This window comes from Taudactylus pleione, unplaced genomic scaffold (genome assembly GCF_031769625.1).
Source record: "Taudactylus pleione unplaced genomic scaffold, aTauple2 ptg000070l, whole genome shotgun sequence".
Classification (NCBI taxonomy): domain Eukaryota; kingdom Metazoa; phylum Chordata; class Amphibia; order Anura; family Myobatrachidae; genus Taudactylus; species Taudactylus pleione.
This window is the reverse complement of record NW_028284472.1, coordinates 13,141,199-13,164,545: the sequence shown is the minus strand read 5'-3', so window position 1 is coordinate 13,164,545 and position 23,347 is coordinate 13,141,199. Positions and strand designations below refer to the sequence as shown.

At 49.2% G+C, this 23,347-nt stretch overlaps 1 protein-coding gene across 1 annotated transcript in view; it reads left to right on the top strand.

The window, feature by feature from the left end:
* CLIC5 (CLIC family member 5) overlaps positions 1-23,347 on the top strand; it is a 96,703-nt gene that overhangs the window by 46,128 nt on the left and 27,228 nt on the right. The window contains exons 2-4 of the mRNA XM_088467259.1: positions 6,874-6,983; positions 10,673-10,798; positions 21,994-22,100. Of these exons, the coding sequence (XP_088323385.1) occupies positions 6,874-6,983; positions 10,673-10,798; positions 21,994-22,100 (343 nt within the window). The remainder of the gene's footprint in view (positions 1-6,873; positions 6,984-10,672; positions 10,799-21,993; positions 22,101-23,347) is intronic.

Sequence of the window (23,347 nt, the reverse complement as noted above, 5' to 3'; positions counted from 1 at the left end):
CTGGTCTCAGTATTCTGGTAACAATGCATGTAATCATAATGCAGCAAGTTGTTACAGTACCTGTACATTGTCTGCAGACAAACAATGGTAACAGATAAAAGCCCAGCGTTACAAACTCCTGGCCACATGATTTCCATTGTTGCTGTGTATATTCTGGATGCCTAGTCCTCTCTGTGTGCTCAGTGGCGTATTGTGTTACTGCTTTCATTTTGCCTTTGCTGGCTGAATGGGAAGCTTAATTCAAACACACGAGATTGAATATCAGGGGAGGAAATTGCAGTCTCCTATCTGCCTGCTAGATGCTCCGTTTCTGGGTGTGTTTATGAATTTTTGGCTTCTTGATCGTTCTGAGGGGATACATGTAGGACACTTGCTATTCACAGCATTCTGAAAGCTCTGTGAGAGGCTACAGCTAAGCTCGGCCCATGTTAGCCGAAGATATCAGTAGTGTTTATCAGTGGAATAGGCTGCAATGGCAGAGATTCAGTGATGTCATGCCGCTTAGCCCTACATGACTGGGCCACTGACTTCCCATCAAACTCAGTAGCGATGTCTATCGATGGTTCAAACCATTGCTGGTTTTTCATTGATGGTTTCCTGCCATCGCTGTTATTTAAAGGTTGTAGTATCGGTGGAGACTATCGCTGGTCAAAATTCGATCCAATTCGATCCAAGGGACAAGAGCAGGCGGTATCAGGATGCATCACCACCACCCCCCACACACAATTCATCATGCTACAGTAAGGGGGGCTATGGTGGCAATCCATCCACTCAATAACATCACCAATGCCTATCGATGGTTCAAACTATTGCTGGTTCTTCATTGATAGTTCCTGCCAAAACTGTAAATCACAGATGGTAACATCGATGGAGACTATCGATAGTGAACCATTCGATGGCCATCCCTACCCAAAGACACAAAAGCAGGTGGTGTCATGATGCATCACCATACACCCCTTCCCTCACCCAAAATTAATTTTGCTACAGTGGGTGGAGGGCTAGGGTGGTGATCCATCCACTCAATAACCAATTCCCCGGACCCCGCCTACTTCTCAAGAAAGAGAAGCTGGTGGCAGGGGGTGGTCTGCTCTCCTGGGAACCTGTTAGTTCACTAGTAGCATCACTGAGGCATGTGGCGTGTAGGTGGAAGGTACACAGCTCACATATATTTAAATATGTCATTGTCGCAATAATTAAAGTGAGTGACTATAGGGCAAGCAATACAATTATGGGTAATTATGCCTCACTTAAATAACTAGTGAATTGTACCCTGATCAGTAGGCACTAGTGACCAGGGGCGTATCTACCCATTGGCCAGGATGGCACTCGCCAGGGGCGCCGACCAATGGGGGGGGTGCCGCCCGGCAGTGCCACCAGCAGCCAAGGGGTGGACAAGTCCCCCGGCCCGACAAATGTAGGGCAGACCGCAGTGATAGCGGTCTGCCCTACACAGTTTACAAACACGCAGCCGCCAGCGGCAGCTGTGTGTTTGTAATAGCACCCAGCCAATGAGAGTCAGACAGACTCTCATTTGCTGCTGCATCGTCCGAGGAGGGAGCCGGCTGGATGCAGCATTGGGGGGACTACTGCTGGGGGCAATGCAGCATTGGGGGGACTACTATCAGGGGCCACTATATAGGGGGGACTACTACTGGGGGCACAATATAGGGGAGACTACTACTGGGGGCAATGCAGCATAGGGGGGATTACTACTGGGGGACTACTACTGGGGGCACTGCATGGGGGGGCTAGGGGGGCGTCAGTCCATTACATTGCCAGGGGCGCTTGGATCCCTAGATACAGCCCTGCTAGTGACTACTGATCGGGGTACATAATGGCTGCTTTTTTTCCCATATAAAATGTGCCTGTGAAGATTCTGTGGCTTCCTACTTACAGAATTATACTAAGGGGTATATTTACTAAAGTGAGAGTTTTTAGAAGTGGAGATGTTGCCCTTAGCAACCAATCACATTCTAGCTATTATCTTCTAGAAGGTGCTAGTTAAATGTTAAGTAGAATCTTAGTGGTTGCTATGGGCAACATCTCCACTTCTAAAATCTCTAACTTTAGTAAATATATCCCTAGATGTGGTTTCCAGTTTCCACCACTACCCTAGGATGAGTAAAATCAAGTCCTATTTCAGGGGAATAGACCTTCTACGCGCATATTCGTCATCTTTTAATAACATTTTTTAAAAAAGCATCCCGACACCTGGGATTATAACTACATCCCCCTAATTTAATCGAGCAGTACGAAATTGGTGTTTAATTTTGCGGACCAAGATTATTGAAATAAAGGGTTGGGTATATTTAGGGTGATCCTTGGTGTGTGGAAGGGGGGATCCCGCGGTTTGGATGCCCGCTGGTCAGAATATCGACAGCGGCATCCCGACACTATAGTCCCCATACTATAAGGCATACTTGCCGACAATCAGCTCCAGCCTTCCGGGAGGGAGCTGATTGTCGGCTAATGGCAGGGGGCGGGGCCGGCCATTGGGGGCAGAGCCGGGGTGGGGGCGGCCATTTGGTGGCACACTGGGGACGGGGGTGGGGACGCACGATTGCGTCATCGTGACTCCGCCCCCTCTTCACAATGCTGTTATTCTCGAATCGCGTCACCGGGCCCCCCGCTGCGGGGGTTTCCATTTTTTTCAGGGGGGAGGTTGGGAGGATCGCAAGCTTCCGGGAGGCTTGCCTGCCTTTCCGGGGGGCCGGGAGCGGCACCCGAAAATCGGGAGGCTCCCGGCCAAATCGGGAGGGTAGGCAAGCCTGCTATAAGGTAAGCTCCCTAACCCTAACCCGCATACTTACCCTCGAGATGCCAGCATCGGCATTCTGACTGCCGTGGGATTCCAAAGTCGGTATCCTGACGTCCGGTATCCTGTCCACCGGCATCTTGACCGGATCTCTTTATTTATGACTTATTGGGTTTTTTGGGGGAACATCCCGAAAATATTATTTGATAAATAGGCCCCTTTATAAAAAGAAAAAACAACAGTCCCAATGTTTTATAATTCTCATGTTTAATTGAAGCCATCGCTTAAGACTACAACAAGCAGCATTATAGGAGAAAAGCTGATGTGTTTTATTTCATGAATGGAGTGGATGTAAAGTTGTACCAGGATGAACTTTTAATATGATGTTTACACTTTTTCACAACACGCCTCTGGAGTTTTTGCCATCTACTTGCTAGCCTTGGGGCATTTCTATTTTGCAGGGCCAGCAACAGAAATCTTGGGTCCCGCCACAATCATGTTTTAGGGCTCTCCATCCTCCTCGGTAGGTAATGGCCAGTTGGCCATTGGCTCATCCCCGTGTCTCCCCAGCCTCAGCCTCACCTGCTGTGTCTCAGCCTCAACCTCCCCCTGTGACTCTCAGCCTCAACCCCCTCTGTGTCTCTCAACCTTAGCTCATCCCCCTGTGTTTCTCAACCATATCCCATCCCCCGGTGTCTCTCAGCCCCATCTTCCTGTGTCTCCCCAGCCCAGTGTCTTCAGTTTCTTCCCCCACCCCCATCCGACTTGTGTCTCTCCAGCCAAGCAGCCCACACTTACCTGCTAAGGATGCTGGTCCTCTACGCTGACAGCTCGGCTCTTCTCCAAATAAGCGGTGCAACGTCATAATGCAAAGTGCGCTGCGTGTGGACACACCTATACCTTTATTGCGCCTCCAGGCTCTCTCTGGCAGTGCTGCCCAGCTGAAAACAGCAGCGGGTGGCACAGGCAAGGGGCACACATGGACTCCTGAGATTCCTGGGGCACCGTGGATTCCCTGTACCCCCCCTGTAGGGATAGGACATTGAAGGATAACATAGGTAGTACCGATGTATTTAACATTGGTCGCAAAACATTGTTTAGTTCTAAACATTCCTAGCACAAATCTGCAAAGCCTTGTTTATCGGTGGCAGCTCAGTTTATCTTAGGTCCAGGCTGCATTCATTTCTGCAATTAGTCCCCGGTGCGCTTCTCAGGTTAGATGTCCCTCTGCAGTTCTGTTTGGCTAAACACACATTGTTGCATGATGATATTTAATGTATGTGACTGATTGTATGCATGTAAAATGAAGGCCGTACCATAACAAACTGCTAGTGGTAGCAGGTATTCCTTTTGCAAGTTCTAGCAATGGAATTTCAATGAATAATTTAGCTGTGGTTTGTGTTTCACAGCAAGGTTAACTTTCAACACATCACTAGCACCATTCTCTGTGAGGTTGCAAATCAGCGAGCATGTAGGTGGTCTCCCGCTATGGAGCTCCTGTGTCAGCTCCAGTACATTACAGACCGCACTTTGAGGGGGGGTGAAATCTAAAGGGCAACCCAACTACACATAGGATCTGCCCAAAATAGAAAAAGATCTTGGAGTACATCAGTTTTTCAAAGCCGGGCTAGATTTAAAAGGGCAAAACAAGCCTGTTTGTTTGTGTGTGTATTACTATTGCCCTTTTAAAACCCAGCCCTCAGAGCTACCGTTTTAAAAAACCCCAATCCTTAGTAAATATACCTCCTTACGTCATTCACAAAAGTGTTTCGTAAAAGTTCCCAGACTGTGAGGAAATTTAAGAAGGTTGATACTGCATGCAATCTTGTGATCGATCTCGCTATCGGCCATTGTTTACCTGCATTGTTCTTTGAAAAGCTAATCGCACATGCTGTGATTTCACTGTAAGAGGAGGAACCAAAAACAGTGATGTCTGATCTTATGGTAAGCAATAGAAATGATTGGTCCTATCAGAAAAGTAGTTTTTGGACCCTGGCTGTGCTTCTAAAGACAGAGAGGAGGGGAGAGGTAGGGTACTCTGGCCTGGACTTTTTGGGGGCCCAGGTCAGCTCCTGAGTGGCATAAATGTTGCCCTTTGCAACTGTTGGTGCGGCATCACGATGCCATGCATAGTGTTTTTTCATTTTATTTCTGGAGGGCACATGGCCATGGAGTCATGGAGTTGCCTCAACACCCCCCCACCTTTCCCCTAATTGACCCAGAACTGCCAAGACCAAGTCCCGGATTGTTTTTGTAGTATGTAAGAGTATTCTTCACCTTTTTTTAATCATACCCAATATATAGTCATGGTTAGGTCTTCATTCAAGTAGACTAAAGAACCGGCGATGGCAGAGGGTGGAGCAAGTTCAGGGCAAGGTGGCTCACTCCCCTTCACTCACCACAGGTTACTCTTCCCAATAGATGTGTATGTGGATAGTAAAACTGCTAGCCCACCGGCCTTGCCCCTTCCCCGTTGCGGGTCACATGGTTGTGACATCCGAGGTCCTTTAGCCCACTCGGTTCTAGCATCAAGCGGATGCCAGAAGCCTTATTAACTTGGATTAAGTTGTGTGTTATGTTTGGTCTTGTTCCTGTAGAAGTTACCTCCTGACATCTGCTCCCTTCGTGTGCTGCCATCATATGTAGAGACCGGAATGGGTAGGACTGGTAAAGGAGCGAAGGATAGTATAAACAGGAAAAACAAATGTGACATGTTAAGGTCTCATAATAGCTCTCCCTGTGCCTTTAGTGATGCCGTCCCCCTGGGTCTCTTTTTTGGCGCGAGGGGCACGGGTGTGGATTAACGGGATACTGGGATATCATAGAGGGAAATGGGCTGAGCACTGAATACAGATGTATGACATCAATATTATCCCTCCCTGCAATGTGTATTGATGCCCAGTACTTACTGTACATGCAGATCTCTGCTGCTTACAATTTGGGATTACCTAGAACACGCTAATATAGAGGCCTCTAAATATATTGCCTGTGTAAATTCCTTTATGCACTACAGTCCCTCCATTCACTACAGTCCCTCCATGTGCTACAGTCCCTCCATGCACTACAGTCTCTCCATTCACTAGTCCCTCCATGCACTACAGTCTCTCCATTCACTAGTCCCTCCATGCACTACATTCTCTCCATTCACTAGTCCCTCCATGCACTACATTCTCTCCATTCACTAGTCCTTCCATGCACTACAGTCCCTCCATGCACTACAGTCCCTCCATGCGCTACAGTCCCTCCATGCGCTACAGTCCCTCCATGCACTACATTCTCTCCATTCACTAGTCCCTCCATGCACTACAGTCCCTCTATGCACTACAATCACTCCATTTGCTACAGTCCTTCCATTTGCTACAGTCCCTCCATGCACTACAGTCCCTCCATTTGCTACAGTCCCTCCATGCTCTAGTCCCTGCATGCACTACAGTCACTCCATGCTTTACAGTCACTCCATTTGCTACAGTCCCTCCATGCTCTACAGTCCCTCCATGCTCTAGTCCCTGCATGCACTACAGTCCCTCCATGCTCTAGTTCCTCCATGCTCTAGTCCCTGCATGCACTACAGTCCCTCCATGCTCTAGTTCCTCCATGCTCTAGTCCCTCCATGCACTACAGTCCCTCCATGCACTACAGTCCCTCCATGCTCTACATTCCCTCCATGCTCTACAGTCCCTCCATGCACTACAGTCTCTCCATTTGCTACAGTCCCTCCATGCTCTAGTCACTGCATGCACTACAGTCCCTCCATGCTCTAGTCACTGCATGCACTACAGTCCCTCCATGCTCTAGTCCCTGCATGCACTATAGTCCCTCCACGAGCTACAGCCAAGCCTCTGCCTCTCCAGTAACCGTAGTATCTCAACACAGACCCTCCATACACTAAGTAATTGCTCAGAACAGAACAATTGTCATTATTTCAGGAACCAGGGACACAAATCTAAAATCTTAGAATGGCCCCTAACGTTCAGCAGCAGTTGGGGACCGGTAACAATATACAGTATGTGTGACTAGGTATGCATCAGGATGTCAGTGTGATCCTCAGGATGTAATGAGAACGTTACTATGTATTCAGCGCACTGCAGGGTTACTGATGGGCCTCTCTTGTTTTTCAGGCTGGAAGTGATGGAGAGAGCATAGGAAACTGTCCCTTCTCTCAGCGCCTATTTATGATCCTGTGGCTGAAAGGAGTTGTCTTCAATGTAACCACAGTTGACCTGAAGAGGTAAGGATCAGCCAGGGGAGCTTCTAAGTACATAGTAATAACACACGGCAGGTGCAGCTCAGCCAGTAGTATGACACGTCCAGGATTATAAGTGAGTAATAAATAGCAGATGATTGGAGGGGGATGCTTGTCAGTGTTTACTGTTCTGTGTCTCCTACATGGGGACCGGCCACACTGTGCTCAGAGGGAGGAAAAGGAAACACATTATACCTAGTCTGTATCTGTATCTGGTATCTGTATAGTTCTATAAAGCCTTACGGAGTCTAGTTTTATGGATCTGTCTCTGTGCCTAGTCTTATGGTGTACAGTCTCTGTGCCTAGTCTTATGGTGTACAGTCTCTGTGCCTAGTCTTATGGTGTACAGCCTCTGCGCCTAGTGTTATGGTGTACAGTCTCTGTGCCTAGTCTTATGGTGTACAGTCTCTGTGCCTAGTCTTATGGTGTACAGTCTCTGCGCCTAGTCTTATGGTGTACAGTCTCTGCGCCTAGTCTTATGGAGTACAGCCTCTGCGCCTAGTCTTATGGTGTACAGTCTCTGCGTCTAGTGTTATGGTGTACAGTCTCTGCGCCTAGTCTTATGGTGTACAGGCTCTGCGCCTAGTCTTATGGTGTACAGCCTCTGCGCCTAGTCTTATGGTGTACAGCCTCTGCGCCTAGTCTTATGGTGTACAGTCTCTGCGCCTAGTCTTATGGTGTACAGGCTCTGCGACTAGTCTTATGGTGTACAGCCTCTGCCCCTAGTCTTATGGTGTACAGTCTCTGCGCCTTGTCTTATGGTGTACAGTCTCTGCACCTAGTCTTATGGTGTACAGTCTCTGCGCCTAGTCTTATGGTGTACAGTCTCTGCGCCTAGTCTTATGGTGTACAGTCTCTGCGCCTAGTCTTATGGTGTACAGGCTCTGCGTCTAGTGTTATGGTGTACAGTCTCTGCGCCTAGTCTTATGGTGTACAGCCTCTGCGCCTAGTCTTATGGTGTACAGCCTCTGCGCCTAGTCTTATGGTGTACAGCCTCTGCGCCTAGTCTCATGGTGTACAGTCTATGCGCCTAGTGTTATGGTGTACAGGCTCTGCGTCTAGTGTTATGGTGTACAGTCTCTGCGCCTAGTCTTATGGTGTACAGTCTCTGCGCCTAGTCTTATGGTGTACAGGCTCTGTGTCTAGTCTTATGGTGTACAGGCTCTGAGCCTAGTCTTATGGTGTACAGGCTCTGCGCCTAGTCTTATGGTGTACAGGCTCTGCGCCTAGTCTTATGGTGTACAGGCTCTGCGCCTAGTCTTATGGTGTACAGGCTCTGCGCCTAGTGTTATGGTGTACAGGCTCTGCGCCTAGTGTTATGGTGTACAGGCTCTGCGCCTAGTCTTATGGTGTACAGGCTCTGCGCCTAGTCTTATGGTGTACAGCCTCTGCGCCTAGTCTTATGGTGTACAGCCTCTGCGCCTAGTCTTATGGTGTACAGTCTCTGCGCCTAGTCTTATGGTGTACAGGCTCTGCGGCTAGTCTTATGGTGTACAGCCTCTGCGCCTAGTCTTATGGTGTACAGCCTCTGCGCCTAGTCTTATGGTGTACAGTCTCTGCGCCTAGTCTTATGGTGTACAGGCTCTGCGTCTAGTCTTATGGTGTACAGGCTCTGCGTCTAGTCTTATGGTGTACAGGCTCTGCGTCTAGTCTTATGGTGTACAGGCTCTGCGCCTAGTGTTATGGTGTACAGGCTCTGCGCCTAGTCTTATGGTGTACAGGCTCTGCGCCTAGTCTTATGGTGTACAGGCTCTGCGCCTAGTGTTATGGTGTACAGGCTCTGCGCCTAGTCTTATGGTGTACAGGCTCTGCGTCTAGTGTTATGGTGTACAGGCTCTGCGCCTAGTCTTATGGTGTACAGGCTCTGCGTCTAGTGTTATGGTGTACAGTCTCTGCGCCTAGTCTTATGGTGTACAGTCTCTGCGCCTAGTCTTATGGTGTACAGTCTCTGCGCCTAGTCTTATGGTGTACAGGCTCTGCGCCTAGTGTTATGGTGTACAGGCTCTGCGCCTAGTCTTATGGTGTACAGGCTCTGCGTCTAGTGTTATGGTGTACAGGCTCTGCGTCTAGTGTTATGGTGTACAGGCTCTGTGCCTAGTCTTATGGTGTACAGGCTCTGCGTCTAGTGTTATGGTGTACAGTCTCTGCGCCTAGTCTTATGGTGTACAGGCTCTGCGCCTAGTCTTATGGTGTACAGGCTCTGCGCCTAGTCTTATGGTGTACAGTCTCTGCGCCTAGTCTTATGGTGTACAGGCTCTGTGCCTAGTCTTATGGTGTACAGTCTCTACGCCTAGTCTTATGGAGTACAGCCTCTGCGCCTAGTCTTATGGTGTACAGTCTCTGCGCCTAGTCTTATGGTGTACAGGCTCTGTGCCTAGTCTTATGGTGTACAGTCTCTGCACATAGTCTTATGGTATACAGCCTCTGCGCCTAGTCTTATGGTGTACAGTCTCTGCGCCTAGTCTTATGGTGTACAGGCTCTGCGTCTAGTCTTATGGTGTACAGCCTCTGCCCCTAGTCTTATGGTGTACAGTCTCTGCGCCTTGTCTTATGGTGTGCAGTCTCTGCACCTAGTCTTATGGTGTACAGGCTCTGTGCCTAGTCTTATGGTGTACTGGCTCTGCGCCTAGTCTTATGGTGTACAGTCTCTGCGCCTAGTCTTATGGTGTATAGTCTCTGCGCCTAGTCTTATGGTGTACAGTCTCTGCACCTGGTCTTATGGTGTACAGTCTCTGCGCCTTGTCTTATGGTGTACAGTCTCTGCACCTAGTCTTATGGTGTACAGGCTCTGCGACTAGTCTTATGGTGTACAGCCTCTGCCCCTAGTCTTATGGTGTACAGTCTCTGCGCCTTGTCTTATGGTGTACAGTCTCTGCACCTAGTCTTATGGTGTACAGGCTCTGTGCCTAGTCTTATGGTGTACTGGCTCTGTACCTAGTCTTATGGTGTACAGGCTCTGCGACTAGTCTTATGGTGTACAGCCTCTGCCCCTAGTCTTATGGTGTACAGTCTCTGCGCCTTGTCTTATGGTGTACAGTCTCTGCACCTAGTCTTATGGTGTACAGGCTCTGTGCCTAGTCTTATGGTGTACTGGCTCTGTACCTAGTCTTATGGTGTACAGTCTCTGCGCCTAGTCTTATGGTGTACAGCCTCTGCGCCTAGTCTTATGGTGTACAGTCTCTGCGCCTAGTCTTATGGTGTACAGTCTCTGCGCCTAGTCTTATGGTGTACAGCCTCTGCGCCTAGTCTTATGGTGTAAGCGTGGAGTGTAGGATTTAGATTAGCATATGTCTGGAGTTCCCCTATAAATATATTCCTTAAGAATTATTAATATAATTGTAAACTGTCTTATTTAACATGGATCTATGCATCTTATAACTGCTATATAACAAATATAAAAGTCTTTGGGAGAGATGTATGAAACCTTTTGAAGAGTGGAGACGTGGACAAGTAGAGAAGGTGCTCTTAGCAGCCAATCAGCTTCTACCTATCATTTTACAGAATGTACTTCCTAAATGCTAGCTAGTAGCTAATTGGTCACTATGGGTAAATTCTCCACTATTTGCTATGCTTGATACATATCCCTCTTCAAATAAAAATTGCAGTGATACACAATGTAGAAATGTGCTGAATGACAATCCCGACACTGATGACCTTCCTCTCTACCATTACAGAAAGCCAGCGGACCTTCACAACCTCGCCCCGGGCACTCACCCGCCCTTTCTGACGTATAACGGGGAGGTCAAGACAGACGTGAACAAGATAGAGGAGTTCCTTGAGGAGTCGCTGGCACCACCAAAGTAAGTGTACTAGGCACAAACCTGTCAGATGAGGGGGGACGATGGGGGTTGTAGTCCAGCAGTCGCAGCCTGCAGAGAGAGAGAACACAGCTTATTGTACATTTATCTGATTATTTTGCTTGTTTGTTTTGTTTTAGTTTTGCTGCTGCTGATAAAAATGTTCTGGATGGACATTGAGGTTTCTGTAGCAAAAGTGTTGCATCACATGCAGTACTGACAAAGCCGGGAAAGTGGCACTATAAGAATTGGTTATCTAAATAGAAGTTAATTTCAGGCTTTAAAAATTGTTAAAGCCTCTTCACCTGGTTTATAGACATCAGTATATTTCGGATGCGGTCAACATCCTGACTGCCGGGATTCCAAAGGTAAGTACTGGGGTTAGGCACTAGGGAGGGGTTAGGTTTAGGCTGTGGGAGGGGAAGGTTAGGTTTAGACTGCAGGGTGGGTTAGGCTTAGGCACTAGGGGAGGGTTAGGTTTAGGCTGCTGGGGGGGGAGGGGGTTGGGGGAGGCTAGGGGGTGGGGAGGGTTAGGTTTAGGCACTAGAGGGGAGGTTAGGCTACAGGCAGGGAGGGTTAAGGGTAGGGAGAGGGAATGGATACCAACCAACAGGTGTCGGTATCCTAACCCTGTCGGGATGCCGGCTTCGGGTACTTTTCAAACCGATTAAGGTGCTAATTAAGCCACATGGATAACCTTAAATATTGTCAGAACCTACTGTATGATGGACTGGTGCCAGTGGGGATGCGGTCATAATCCCGACTGTGGGGATTCCGGCGTTCAGAATGCTGACGGACATTTGTCAAAATACTGGCCGTGGCATCACGACCATAGGGACCCCGAAGGTAAGTAGCAGGGTTAGGGGAGGGTTAAGGTTAGGCACTAGCGGGAGAGTTAGGGGTTAGGCACTAACGGGGGAGGTTAGGTTTAGGCACCGGGCAGGAAGGGTTAGGGGTATTGAGGGCCTGATTCAGAGCCGGACGCTATTTGCGCTCGCTCGTTCAGAAAAAGGGGCCGGCTATTTAAATTGAGCGCTCGCTCTTTGCGGTCTGTTGACGCCTCTATGTCTGAGCGAGCGAACGAAACATGCGCTCGCTATTTTGTAAAGACGCCCCCTGGCCGCTCGCATCATACGTCATCTCCGCTATTTATTTGATTAATCGAGTACATCGAAAGGCGTCTGAAGTGCTCGCAGTGCTTGTGGTTGGATTTTCCTACCGCAATCATGCGAACAGTTCAGGCTAAGAAACAACCAAGTGACGTGGTCGATGACGCTGCTTTGTTAATTATGCACACCCTTAAAACGCCCGTTTTGACTGTTTGACACGCCTGCGTTCGGATCTCCACTCCCCGTTTTCAAGCACCTTCCCCTGTTACCACCCACAAACGCCTCATCCTGTCACTCAAATTAGCAGGCACTCGCTATTTTGCGAACACACGATTTCCGACCGCACTCACTGGTTGGCGCATGCACAGATGTGTGAACATCGCTCGGAGCGAACGAGCGGCCGCTTACGAGCGGCTCTGAATCAGGCCCTGAGAGTGTGGAAAGTTCAGGATACTGACTGACAGGTATCGGTATCCTAACCCTGTTGGGAGGCCGGCGCCGAGATCCTGAGCGCAGCCATCCCGTAACCGCCCATGTCAGTGTCGTGTGATGGAAGTCAGTCCACATCAGGAATAGCTTCACCAGGGATTGATTTATTAACCAGGTAGAGCTCAGAATGTGAGACAACGCAGGGTTAATGAAGCACATTGCAGAAACATACAGTATGTACAAATGTAGCCAGGAGTTAATGCGGATGGCGCGCGGTTTCTGTATCCCGCACCTGCAGTGGTGGCAGTGTCTCGGGCACAGTCTCTCACAGAGACACGCAGGGGGCACGTTCTTATAGTGTGGAGGATGGAGAGGGAGACGAACAAATGATGTCTGTGCGCCTCCGTTACTATGGGGACCCGGCAGATGTGAGAACACAGCGCAGATCACTCTCCTTGAGGGCCGAGTTTGGGAACCACTTATGTAACCAGTCACCGGGATGGTCAGTCAGGGGGGGAGGCTCGCTCCTGGGCTGGCTTCCTCTGTACCTTAGAGCTCTCATACTGTAACTAGACCACACTGGGGGCCTCATTCAGAGGCGGTCGTAGGATGCAAGCGGTCGTTCAGAAACAGGGCGGCCGCTTGCATCCTGAACGGCCGCCTCCATGTCGGTAGTTAGGCTGTGGGTTAACACCCAAAGCTCTAACGACCGCTAAGGGAGATGGTCGCGATGGTCAAGACCATCGCGACCATCGGGGCTTACGATGAGACCCTAGGGTAGGGTCTCGTCAACCTTAAGCTCCAGGGAGCTTCCTGCTGTGTTTCAGCAGGAAGCTCCCCACTGACATCACTGATGATGTCAGTGGGGCCGTCCCCAGACGGCTAGCGTTCCGGCGGGAACGCCTCCGTTTGGGCAGGCACGCCCCCTGCCCGCCCAGCAAACGGAGCGAACTGTCAATCAACATCGACAGCTCGCTCCGTCTGCTTCGAGCCCGCTAACGACAGATCACCCGTCGTTAGCGGGGGCTCGCGCATGCGCACGACGGAGCCGGCTCCGTTGTGCGCATGCCCTGTGGACCAACATCGAGTCGGTTGCGAGCACTCAGCGCTCGCGACCGACTCTGAATAAGGTCCTGGGTTTCTCAGTAGAACAAGGTTATAGACATAGAGTAACCCTGTTTTTTTTTGTTATATAGCGCCCAGTGCAATAACTAGTAAAACAATAAAATGACATCAGAGAACCGAATAACTTTTAACATTAGGTCATTGACCTCGGAGCCTAATAACGACACAATAACATATATTAATCCACACATTATTATCAGCAGCTATAAAACAACTGCTAAAAATCAGCTAGGAATTTCTACAGATTTCCGCATGGCGGTCAGCAGCTCCGGAACAGGGGCCATTTTAATGTATGGGCCCACTGGGCAGTTGGTATATGCCTGATACCCGCAGGTCACTTTGTACTGAAGTATCACTGAGTGATACCCCCGCCTTCGCATTTTGCACCTCTCATCCAATCACTTGCTTCGGACCAGTTGACGTAGATTCAAGCCAACATGTGATGTAACTGCTGGGAAACAGGGGGCACTATGCTGGTAAAGTGCTGGGGAATGCTTACATAGGGGAACAAGTGCTGCTCTGATCGTGTGTAATCCGCAATCGGAGCGTCCGGTGAGCCTCTCAGCCGGCAGCGCCATGCATAGAGTGAGAAACCGCACGCTACATGGAGTGTGCATAGGCAGGCAGAGGAAGGTGCTCTCTGACCGCTCCGATTGTGAATTGCATATAATCAGAGCGGCCAGGTAGCATTCTCTACCTGCCTCCCAGCTAGGGATGGCCATCGACCATTGATGTTCAACAAACATCGATGGTTAACCACTGATGGGCGATGGTTTTGACACCAATGGCGGAGATCCAATGGTTCTCTGCCATCAATAGTACAGAGCAACGCAATGTTTTTTATTTTTTTCCCGAATGAGCTGGGAAACGGAGCATAGCTACTCCCCCGACATGAGTAGCGAAGCCCCACCTCCACTCTTTGATTGGCTCACTGTATGGCAATTATTAAAGCAGGGATAACCATCGATGGTTGCCAACCGATGGTTTTATACCGTTGATGTCAACCACCGATGATACCATAGCCCACAGTCCCGTCAGCATGCCCTCGGTGAACTCTGCCAATGTAAGAAGGGCCGTTATCGCCCAGGTGCACCTTTTTAAGGCCTATGTGTATATGCGATCTATGGGCCTGATTCAGACCCACTCGCGAGCGGCTGTCCGCTCGCAAGTGGGTCGATGTTATGGACTGAGCATGCGCACGACGGAGGGAGCTCCGTCGTGCGCATGCGCCAGACGCGACGAGCGAAGGAAAGTCCTTCGCTCGTTGTGTCCGATCAAAGGGGGTGTGCTGTCAATGTTGATTGACAGCACGCCCCCTTTGGTGGGCGTGCCGGGGGCGTGCCTCCCTGACGGGGGCATTCCCACGGGAACGCCTCCCGTCAAAAGCCGGCCCACTGACATCACTAGTGATGTCAGTGGGAGTGATTTTGGCTCTGATAGAGCCAAAATCACTCCGGAGCTTGCGGTTGAAAACCTCAACCGCAGGCTCCGGCTCGCAAATGCGATGGTCGCGATGGTCTCGACCATCGCGACCATCGCAATGCATGCTCGTATAGCCTGTGGGTGGTGACCCACAGCTATACGAGCATCCAGGAGGACGCTCCATGAAAATGGAGCCCGGCCCTCATTCAGAGCGTGCGCTCTGCTCAGAGCGTACGGCTCTGAATGAGGGCCTATATACGCATGACTTTGCCTCGCCCGTACTTGCTTCTGCTATTAGAGTATGTGCAGTGGGAAAACACGCAAGATACTCTTCGCCGACCACCGTACATTCAATCTCTGGTCTACAAGAATTTAGTCATACGTATACTAATTAAGCATTTGTGTTGTAAATATTATGTATTAATTTATTTAATTTTTAATACTATTATTTGATAGCATTTAATTGGATTTGTATCGCTACAATCTCTCATTAGAAGGCGTTACCCCTGTTTTTATCTTATCCCTTGGTGGTGCAATTATTGTTTCTTATTATTATTTCTTACCCTACAGTATGCATACAGTATCTTTCTAAGCGATCTAAGGCCCTCATTCAGAGCCGGACGCTATTTGCGCTCGCTCGTTCAGAAAATAGGGGTGGCTATTCAAATGAACCGTTCGCTCTTTGCGGTCTGTTCACGCCTCTAGGTCTGAACGAGCGAACAAAACTTGCAGTCGTTTTTTGGGAAACTACGCCCCCTGGCCGCTCGCATCCTACGTCATGTCCGCTATTTATTAGATTAATCGAGTACATCGACCAGCGTATGAACTGCTCGCTATTCTTGGGGTTGGTTTTTCCTACCGCAATCTTGCGAGCAGTTCTGCCTATAAAATAACCCAGTGACGTGGTCAATGACGCTGCTGTATTAATTATGCACACCCTTAAAACGCTCGTTTTGACCTTTAAGCACGCCTGCGTTCTGATCTCCACTCCCCGTTTTCAAGCACCTTCCCCCGTTACCACCCACATACGCCTCCTCCTGTCACTCAAAACAGCAGGCACTCGCTATTTAGCGAACAAACGATTTTCGGCCGCACTGACTGGTTCGCGCATGCGTATTACAAACCGTACGCATGCGCAGTTGTGCAAACATCGCTCGGAACGAACGAGCGGCCGCTTACGAGCGGCTCTGAATCAGGCCCTATATACGCATGACTTTGCCTCGCCCGTACTTGCATCTGCTATTAGAGTATGTGCAGTGGGAAAACACGCAAGATACTCTTCGCCGACCGCCGTACATTCGATCTCAGGTCTACAAGAATTTAGTCATACGTATACTAATTAAGCATTTGTATTGTAAATATTATGTATTAATTTATTTAATTTTTAATACTATTATTTGATAGCATTTAATTGGATTTGTACCGCTACAATCTCTCATTAGAAGGCGTTACCCCTGTTTTTATCTTATCCCTTGGTGGTACAATTATTGTTTCTTATTATTATTTCTTACCCTACAGTATGCATACAGTATCTTTCTAAGCACATTTATTCATGCACAGTACGTGTATATGTTTTTATAAAGATTGATGGAACATCAAAGCCCATAATACTTTATTGGTCATTTAGATTTATTATTCCATTTGTTAGTGCTGTTTATATGTCTTTTTTTGTTTTTTTGGTGTCTACTCTTGTTTTATATAAATGTGCTTTTATCCAGGATCTATGCACGTTATAATTTATTAGTGAGTTACAGATTTCTGCAGCTGCTCTCTATGGTAACATCTCCCTCTGTATGTCACATTGGTGATTTATATTCTTAGATAGTAACCAGACTATGTATTCCCATTATCACGCTACTGGATGCGATATCTCGTCAGTCTTCCTTTGTTCCTTTTCAGCGTGATTCACTAGATTGACACTTGTTGTCGCACATCCTCATGGCGGTATGTCCCTTTTATTGTCTGCCGTCTTATTGTGTGACCGCCTTTCATCCTCGCTGAGATGTCTAGAACACGCGGAGCCCTTTGTAGTCACACCTGTGGCCATGCACAGCTGACTCCGATGAGCGGACAGAATCTGCTTTACTTTCTCTGCCCTAATCACAGTCTATCTGCTTATTGGAATAATATAACGATAGGACGTGCTTTGTTCACAGGCAATAGATTGGTAAAGCCATGTTGCATGGTATCCCAGCCCCTGGGGGGTTTCTTTCCTTTAAGTCTATTAATAGTTATGTCAGATAAGGGTCACACACGAACTGGAGGTGCAGGGCAAGTATTCTTCGAGTCCCATTATGGTGTTACCTGAATTTTATTAGAGGTCCTACAATCATACAGACAGACTAAGTGGCTACCTAGAGAATCTAGCGCAGGGTACACACTAGACGGTATGGCCTCCGATCCCGCGGATCGGGACGACAAATCGGGGCACATCGTCTAGTATGTACTCACTGTGCGTGACCCCGCTAGCCAACAGTGAGGTCACGCATGCACGGACGACGCAGTGACCCAGTTGCCGACGCCGGCAAGGTCAGTGGTGCCACTGAATTCCATATCGGTCACCGGATCATGCAGTGTGTACCCAAGTGCCCAATTTGTCGTTCATCTGCACCATCGGCCGTTGCATCAGGTGCTGGGCAAGTGAGTGTCCACCTTAAAGTCTGTATGGGAGAAATTAATAACGGGATGGTGGGTGGGAGAGTAAATTGAAGGGGATGGTGCGGTGGTGGGGAAGAGAAATGGAGGTAGAGGGAGAACTGTGGTGGGGAAATGAATTGAGGGCGAGATTGGTAGAGGTGTCATACATTATGGGACACGTGCACACTCACCTGTATATGTATACACATATTTATACCATGTGCCTGGTGAGCAGTATGTTACAAAGAGGTCTATTTACTAAGCCTTGGATGGAGATAATGGCCCTCATTCAGAGGCGGTCGTTAGATGCAAGCGGTCGCACTGAATCAGGGCAGCCGCTTGCATCCTGAACGGCCGCCTCCTTGTCGATCGTTAAGCTGTGATTTACCACCCACAGCTTAACGACCGACCATCAGGGCTTACGACCAGACCCTAAGGTTGGGACTGGGCACTCGTAAGCCGCAGGGAGCTTTCTGCTCTGATGGAGCAGGAAGCTCCCCACTGACATCATCAGTGATGATGTCAGTGCGGCCGCCCACAAAACGGTAGGCGTTTGTAAAGGAACGCCTCCGTTTTGGAAACCACCCCCCCAGCCCGCCTACCAAACGGGGGCAGCTGTCGATCCGGGGCTTGCGCATGTGCAGTGTGGCCGCTGCGCGTGTGCAGGCCTAACCATCAAGTCGGTTACGAGCACATCGGCGCTCGTGACTGACTCTGAATAAGGTTCAAAGTCCCAACCAAGCAGCTCCTAACTGTCATTTTTCAAACACAGCCTGTGACATGGCAGTAAGGAGCTGACTGGTTGGGACTTTGGGCCTGATTCAGAGCCGGACGCTCTGACCAGAGAGCTCGCTCTGAATCAGGGCCCTCTTACCTGAATATGGAGCGCCCTCTTGGACGCTCGCATAGCTGTGGACCATCGACCCGCTTGCGAGCGTCCTGCGCTTGCGAGCGGGTCTGAATCAGGCCCTTTATCTCCATTCAATTTATTCTCCACCCAATGTAGATCCCTTGCATCCTGCCTTCCTGCAGACACAATGGACCTCATTCAGAGTCGGTCGAAGCGGCCGCACGGTCGTACGCCACCGATGTTGGCTATACTGCGCATGCGTAAAGTTCGCAATGCGCGTGCGCAAACTTGCCGCTACGATCAGAAATTTCTCTCTCCTTGAACACAGCCAGGTCGGTAGTTTGAGTGACAGATGGAGGCGTTTGTGGGTGGTAACAGGGGAAGGTGCTTGAAAACGGGGGAGTGGAGATCCAAACGCAGGCGTGCCTAATTATGCGAACGGCGTTTTGTGGGAGTGCATACGGATTATGGGAGTGCATACGGTTTATGGGAGTGCATCTGGATTATGGGAGTGCATACGGATTATGGGAGTGCATACGGATTATGGAAGTGCATACGGATTATGGGAGTGCATAATTAACAAAGTAGCGTCATGGCACATGTGACATGGGAGGTTTTTACACTGACATGATCGTAGAGCTTAAGAGAGGGTATGGTCAACCTTAAGCTCTACAACCAGTTCCAATGGTTGCCAATGGTCTCGATTAATCCTTATATGCCCGGAGATGACGTGTAATGCGTACGAGAAGGGGGCGTATTTTTTTGTCTTCCGACCGCTTCCTCCCCTTGGTCGGCCAACTACCGATCCGAACTTAGGGACGCAACTTGCGAGGGAATCATTTGCATATATGGCCCCTTTTGGCGTACGACCGTGCGGCCGCTTCGACCGACTCTGAATGAGGTCCAATGTGCCCATGTTATGGGGGCACAGAAACATGTCCAAAAAAGGTAAATTTAAATTTTTGCCACAGCCATAATTTCCCAACACCGCAGTTAAAGAGCCCAGTGTCTTACTGTCAGATTTGTATGAAGCACTATTGGAAGGAAAAACGTAATGGTGTAACATAGCGAGAGAGTGGCCGGGCCATAGATAGTGGAGCCGGTTTCATATGTGCTCTATGGGCCTGATTCAGAGCCGGACGCTATTTGAGAGAGCTCGCTCTGAATCAGGGCATCCCTGTTTGTTTTTTTAAAGACGGCCTCCTGGCCGCTCGCTGAGATGTGGGTGACCACCCACAGCTTTAGCGAGCGGCCAGGTGATGGTCACGATGGTCACGACCATCGGGGCTTGCGACGAGACCCTTGTGGTAGGATCTCGTTCCCGCAAGCATAGAGCCGGAAGCTCACCCACTGACATCACTCGTGATGTCAGTAGGGCCGCCCCCAACGGCAGGCGTTCCTTCGGGAACGCCTCCATTTTGCCAGCCACCCCTCCTTGCCCGCCTCCAAAATGGGGCAAGCTGTCAATCACAATCGACAGCAGCCCCGCTTTGGTGCGAGACCCGTAGCGACGGAGCGCCCGTCGCTGGCCGGGTCTCGAGCATGTGCCCCCCGGAGCCGGCTCCGGCATGCGCAGTGGGGGACCATCGACCCGCTTGCGAGCGCTGTGCGCTCGCGAGCGGGTCTGAATCAGGCCCTATGTCCCACCTTCATCACCACAGTAAAGAAGTGCATACGGACTAATTCAGTGTGGACACCGGTGCCTGCTCGGATGTGTAAAGCTATATACTAGTGTATCTGGTTGCCTATCATTGCCTGGCATTTTATTGCACTATTGCCGATCACCATTGAGGTCAGCGTGGCAGCTGTCACTCGGCTTCTAAAAAGTTTTGATCAAAGTGGAAATGTGCTGCAAATGTTACCATCAGACTTATCCTCATTACCAGTTCAGAATCTATATAATAACTGATGGTCTGTCCCATCTACGCCATGCGCAGCGCCCCCCTTCCCGCTGGCTGCTGGGAATTCAGATGTCCGCTGTCCACGGAAACAAAACCTAGTAAATAAATTGGAATAAAAAGCAACAACAAATGTATCAGAGAGAAAACACCGACCTGTCAGCTGCAGTATAAGGGAAGGTAAAGAATCCTGTCCGTCCAGTGATTGGTTAACCTGTATGAACGACACACCTGCGGAGACAGAGGACAGGGCCACTGACATCACATAATCGTATCCAGCTATTGTGTTTGTCTCTTTACCTAGATTCTCAGGCTATTATTATAGTAACATTTGTCAGGACAAAGTAACCGTGGAGAAGAAATGTCTCGCCCTCACAGTTTGTGCTTCCCAGGTGAGAAATCGCCCTGTGCTGCCGCATTCCCATTCGTCCCGTCCACGCAGCCATCTTGTAAGCTGCTCCCTAGAGAAAAGTGTTCTGGGCAACTACAGGGATTTGCTAAGAGAGTATTTGCCAAGGACCCGGCTGCAGGAATTGTCCCTCAATGCAGTGAAATGTATAATAAAAATAATCTGAATATTGGAAGTCACTGTGTAATTATTATATGCCTAGTCCAGTCCCCATGGTGTCCTAGGCATATGCTGGTCTGGGCTCCTCTCCAGTTGTCAAGAAAAAAACACACAAATTCCAGGAGGGAATGTAAGTTTGGCCAAAGTATAGTAAGAGCCTAGTTGACAACTTATCAGGTCGGCGAAGCTGGAGGGGGGCGTGGTGCAGTCAAGTGGGCGGTGACACCGCAATCACATGGTCTTGGCCCCATCCTCACTATACAATACCGCAATTACCGAGGTCACGATGACGTCATTTAATGCAAATCACGTCATCCAGCTACCCGGGCTGCCCACTTCACTCAAAAAGAGGCTGGTCTAGGGCGGTCACCAGGAAACCTGCCCATTTTTCCGGCGTCGGGGGCATTCACCTGAGAATTGTGAGTCTCCCGGATAGCCCGGGAGTGTAGGCAAGGATGCATAAGGGTCGTGTTCACACCAGTGCGCCCCACGCTGGCCACAAGCAGATGTGCCTGTTTGGAGATGGATCACTTGTGTGAGGGTCAATCCATGGTGCAAAATGTGAACCGTTGATGATCATGACGATCGGTGGTTCCGCTAATACTTTAGCGATGTTGACGCTGTGATCTAGACACATCACTACAGCGAGACTAGCAGGAATCATTCCGCAGCAATCCCGTATATTTTCAAATGATCATATAAATTCACATACTGTATTGTGTATGTTCATGAGAAGTCAATAAAAACAAATTTTGTATTTGCGTTTCGGTCTCATTTCCTTTTGCATGGGGAAAGCGATTTTATTAGGTACTCATATCACTGTCCAGCCGTACTATATTGTGTGTGAATTGTGTGCTGTCATTTTTAGAATTGACGACCATCACTGTGAAGCCGCATCGCCTGGTGTAAACCGGGCGCACATACTACCGCGCACTCCAAGAGTACAGCAGGCGCCTGTGCTACCAATTCTGAGCTGGACCCATATTGTATCAGCTCTGCGTAATGAGTAACATGAGCCTTTTATTCGGGGCGCGTTCCACACTTGCATTGTAGACGCGCATTTCGCCCAGCACAGCATGAGCCACTATATGAGTGTAACATACAGTATATTGCTTTTACAAACACATAACTTTGCTGATAATCTTATGTCTCCCTACCAGATACCCGAAGCTCGCCGCAAAGCACCGCGAGTCAAACGCAGCCGGAATCGACATTTTCTCCAAATTCTCAGCATACATCAAGAACACTAAACAGCAGGATAACTCTGGTAAGTAAAGGAGAGATTGTCTATAGTGTATGTACAACACAGGGAGTTAAATGATAAAAAAAATCCTATCTTACAGACCCCTGTGTTGTTCATCTATATTTATGTAACAAGTAAATAAAGCTGTTATTCTCCTTCAGGGGTGTAATTTGTGTCCCCTCAGGTGTACGTCAATGCTATCAGTAGAAAAGTGCAAGTTGCAGGAGGGTGTGCACAGATCAGTAAATGGAACCTGAAGGTGGAAGCCCTCTTATATAGAGGGAGCACTGTAATGTTTCCTGGAAGGCTTTTATCATTTTGGAAAATAAACTGTTTGTGGAAATTAAACTATACCAGAATGTCAGATCACACCCTTTCCTCAGGAACAGGCTCTGTCACAATCTGTCTGCAAGGAATCCTTCCCCGTTACACCGAGAGCCAGCAGGAAGCCGCCTGTCTATAATGTCCGTTAGAAGGGATGTAATGCTGGCAGCAAGTCACACACAGAAAGACGAGCTATATTCACGCATGATCAAAATAGATTATAAAGCACAATAATGAATATTGGCAGAACCTGTGTTGATGGGCGTCAGTGGTGTGTGATGGAGGTCAGTCCACATGGTGAATAGCGTAACCAAGGATTGTTTTATTACCGAGGTAGAGCAACAAGATGTGAGACCACGCGGGGTCAATGCAGGAACGTGCAAAGGGAGACCGATCCAGCCAGGAGCGGGTTAATATGGTGCATGCAGTGATGGCAGTGAGGTAGTGCGGCCAGCGGAGGTGGCACAGTGGCACTCCCGCTGTTATATGTGGTGCCAGTATGTCCGTGTCACAGTCTCACTAATACCCCTTTCACACTTACAACCATAACCCTGGTTATTTTGCGTGAACGCGCTGCAGCCACCCAGGTTGCTGTGCAATGTGAAAGGTCCAGGTTGAAATATGCAGTGTGAACGGGTAATCTGGGTCGTTGTGACTGGTTCTCTGCTTAGGAAGAATCTGCGCTTGGAAATGATTCTCACTCTGCAAAGAAACCCTCTCTGTGAGCGGCATCACTAAGGGATTTTAGCGGGTGCGCAGTGCGGCCCCTACAGATATTTGCAGAGCCTGTGTGTTGGACAGGGGGGTGCCATGAGCCCCTCGTCCAGGGGCAAATCCGGAAGGGGTGGAGGGATGCGCGAGTGTGATCGCTTCTCCCTCCCCCACGCCCACACAGGCAGAGGAGACCGCTGCTCAGCACCCCACTGCAGCATGTGCTGGGCTGGAGG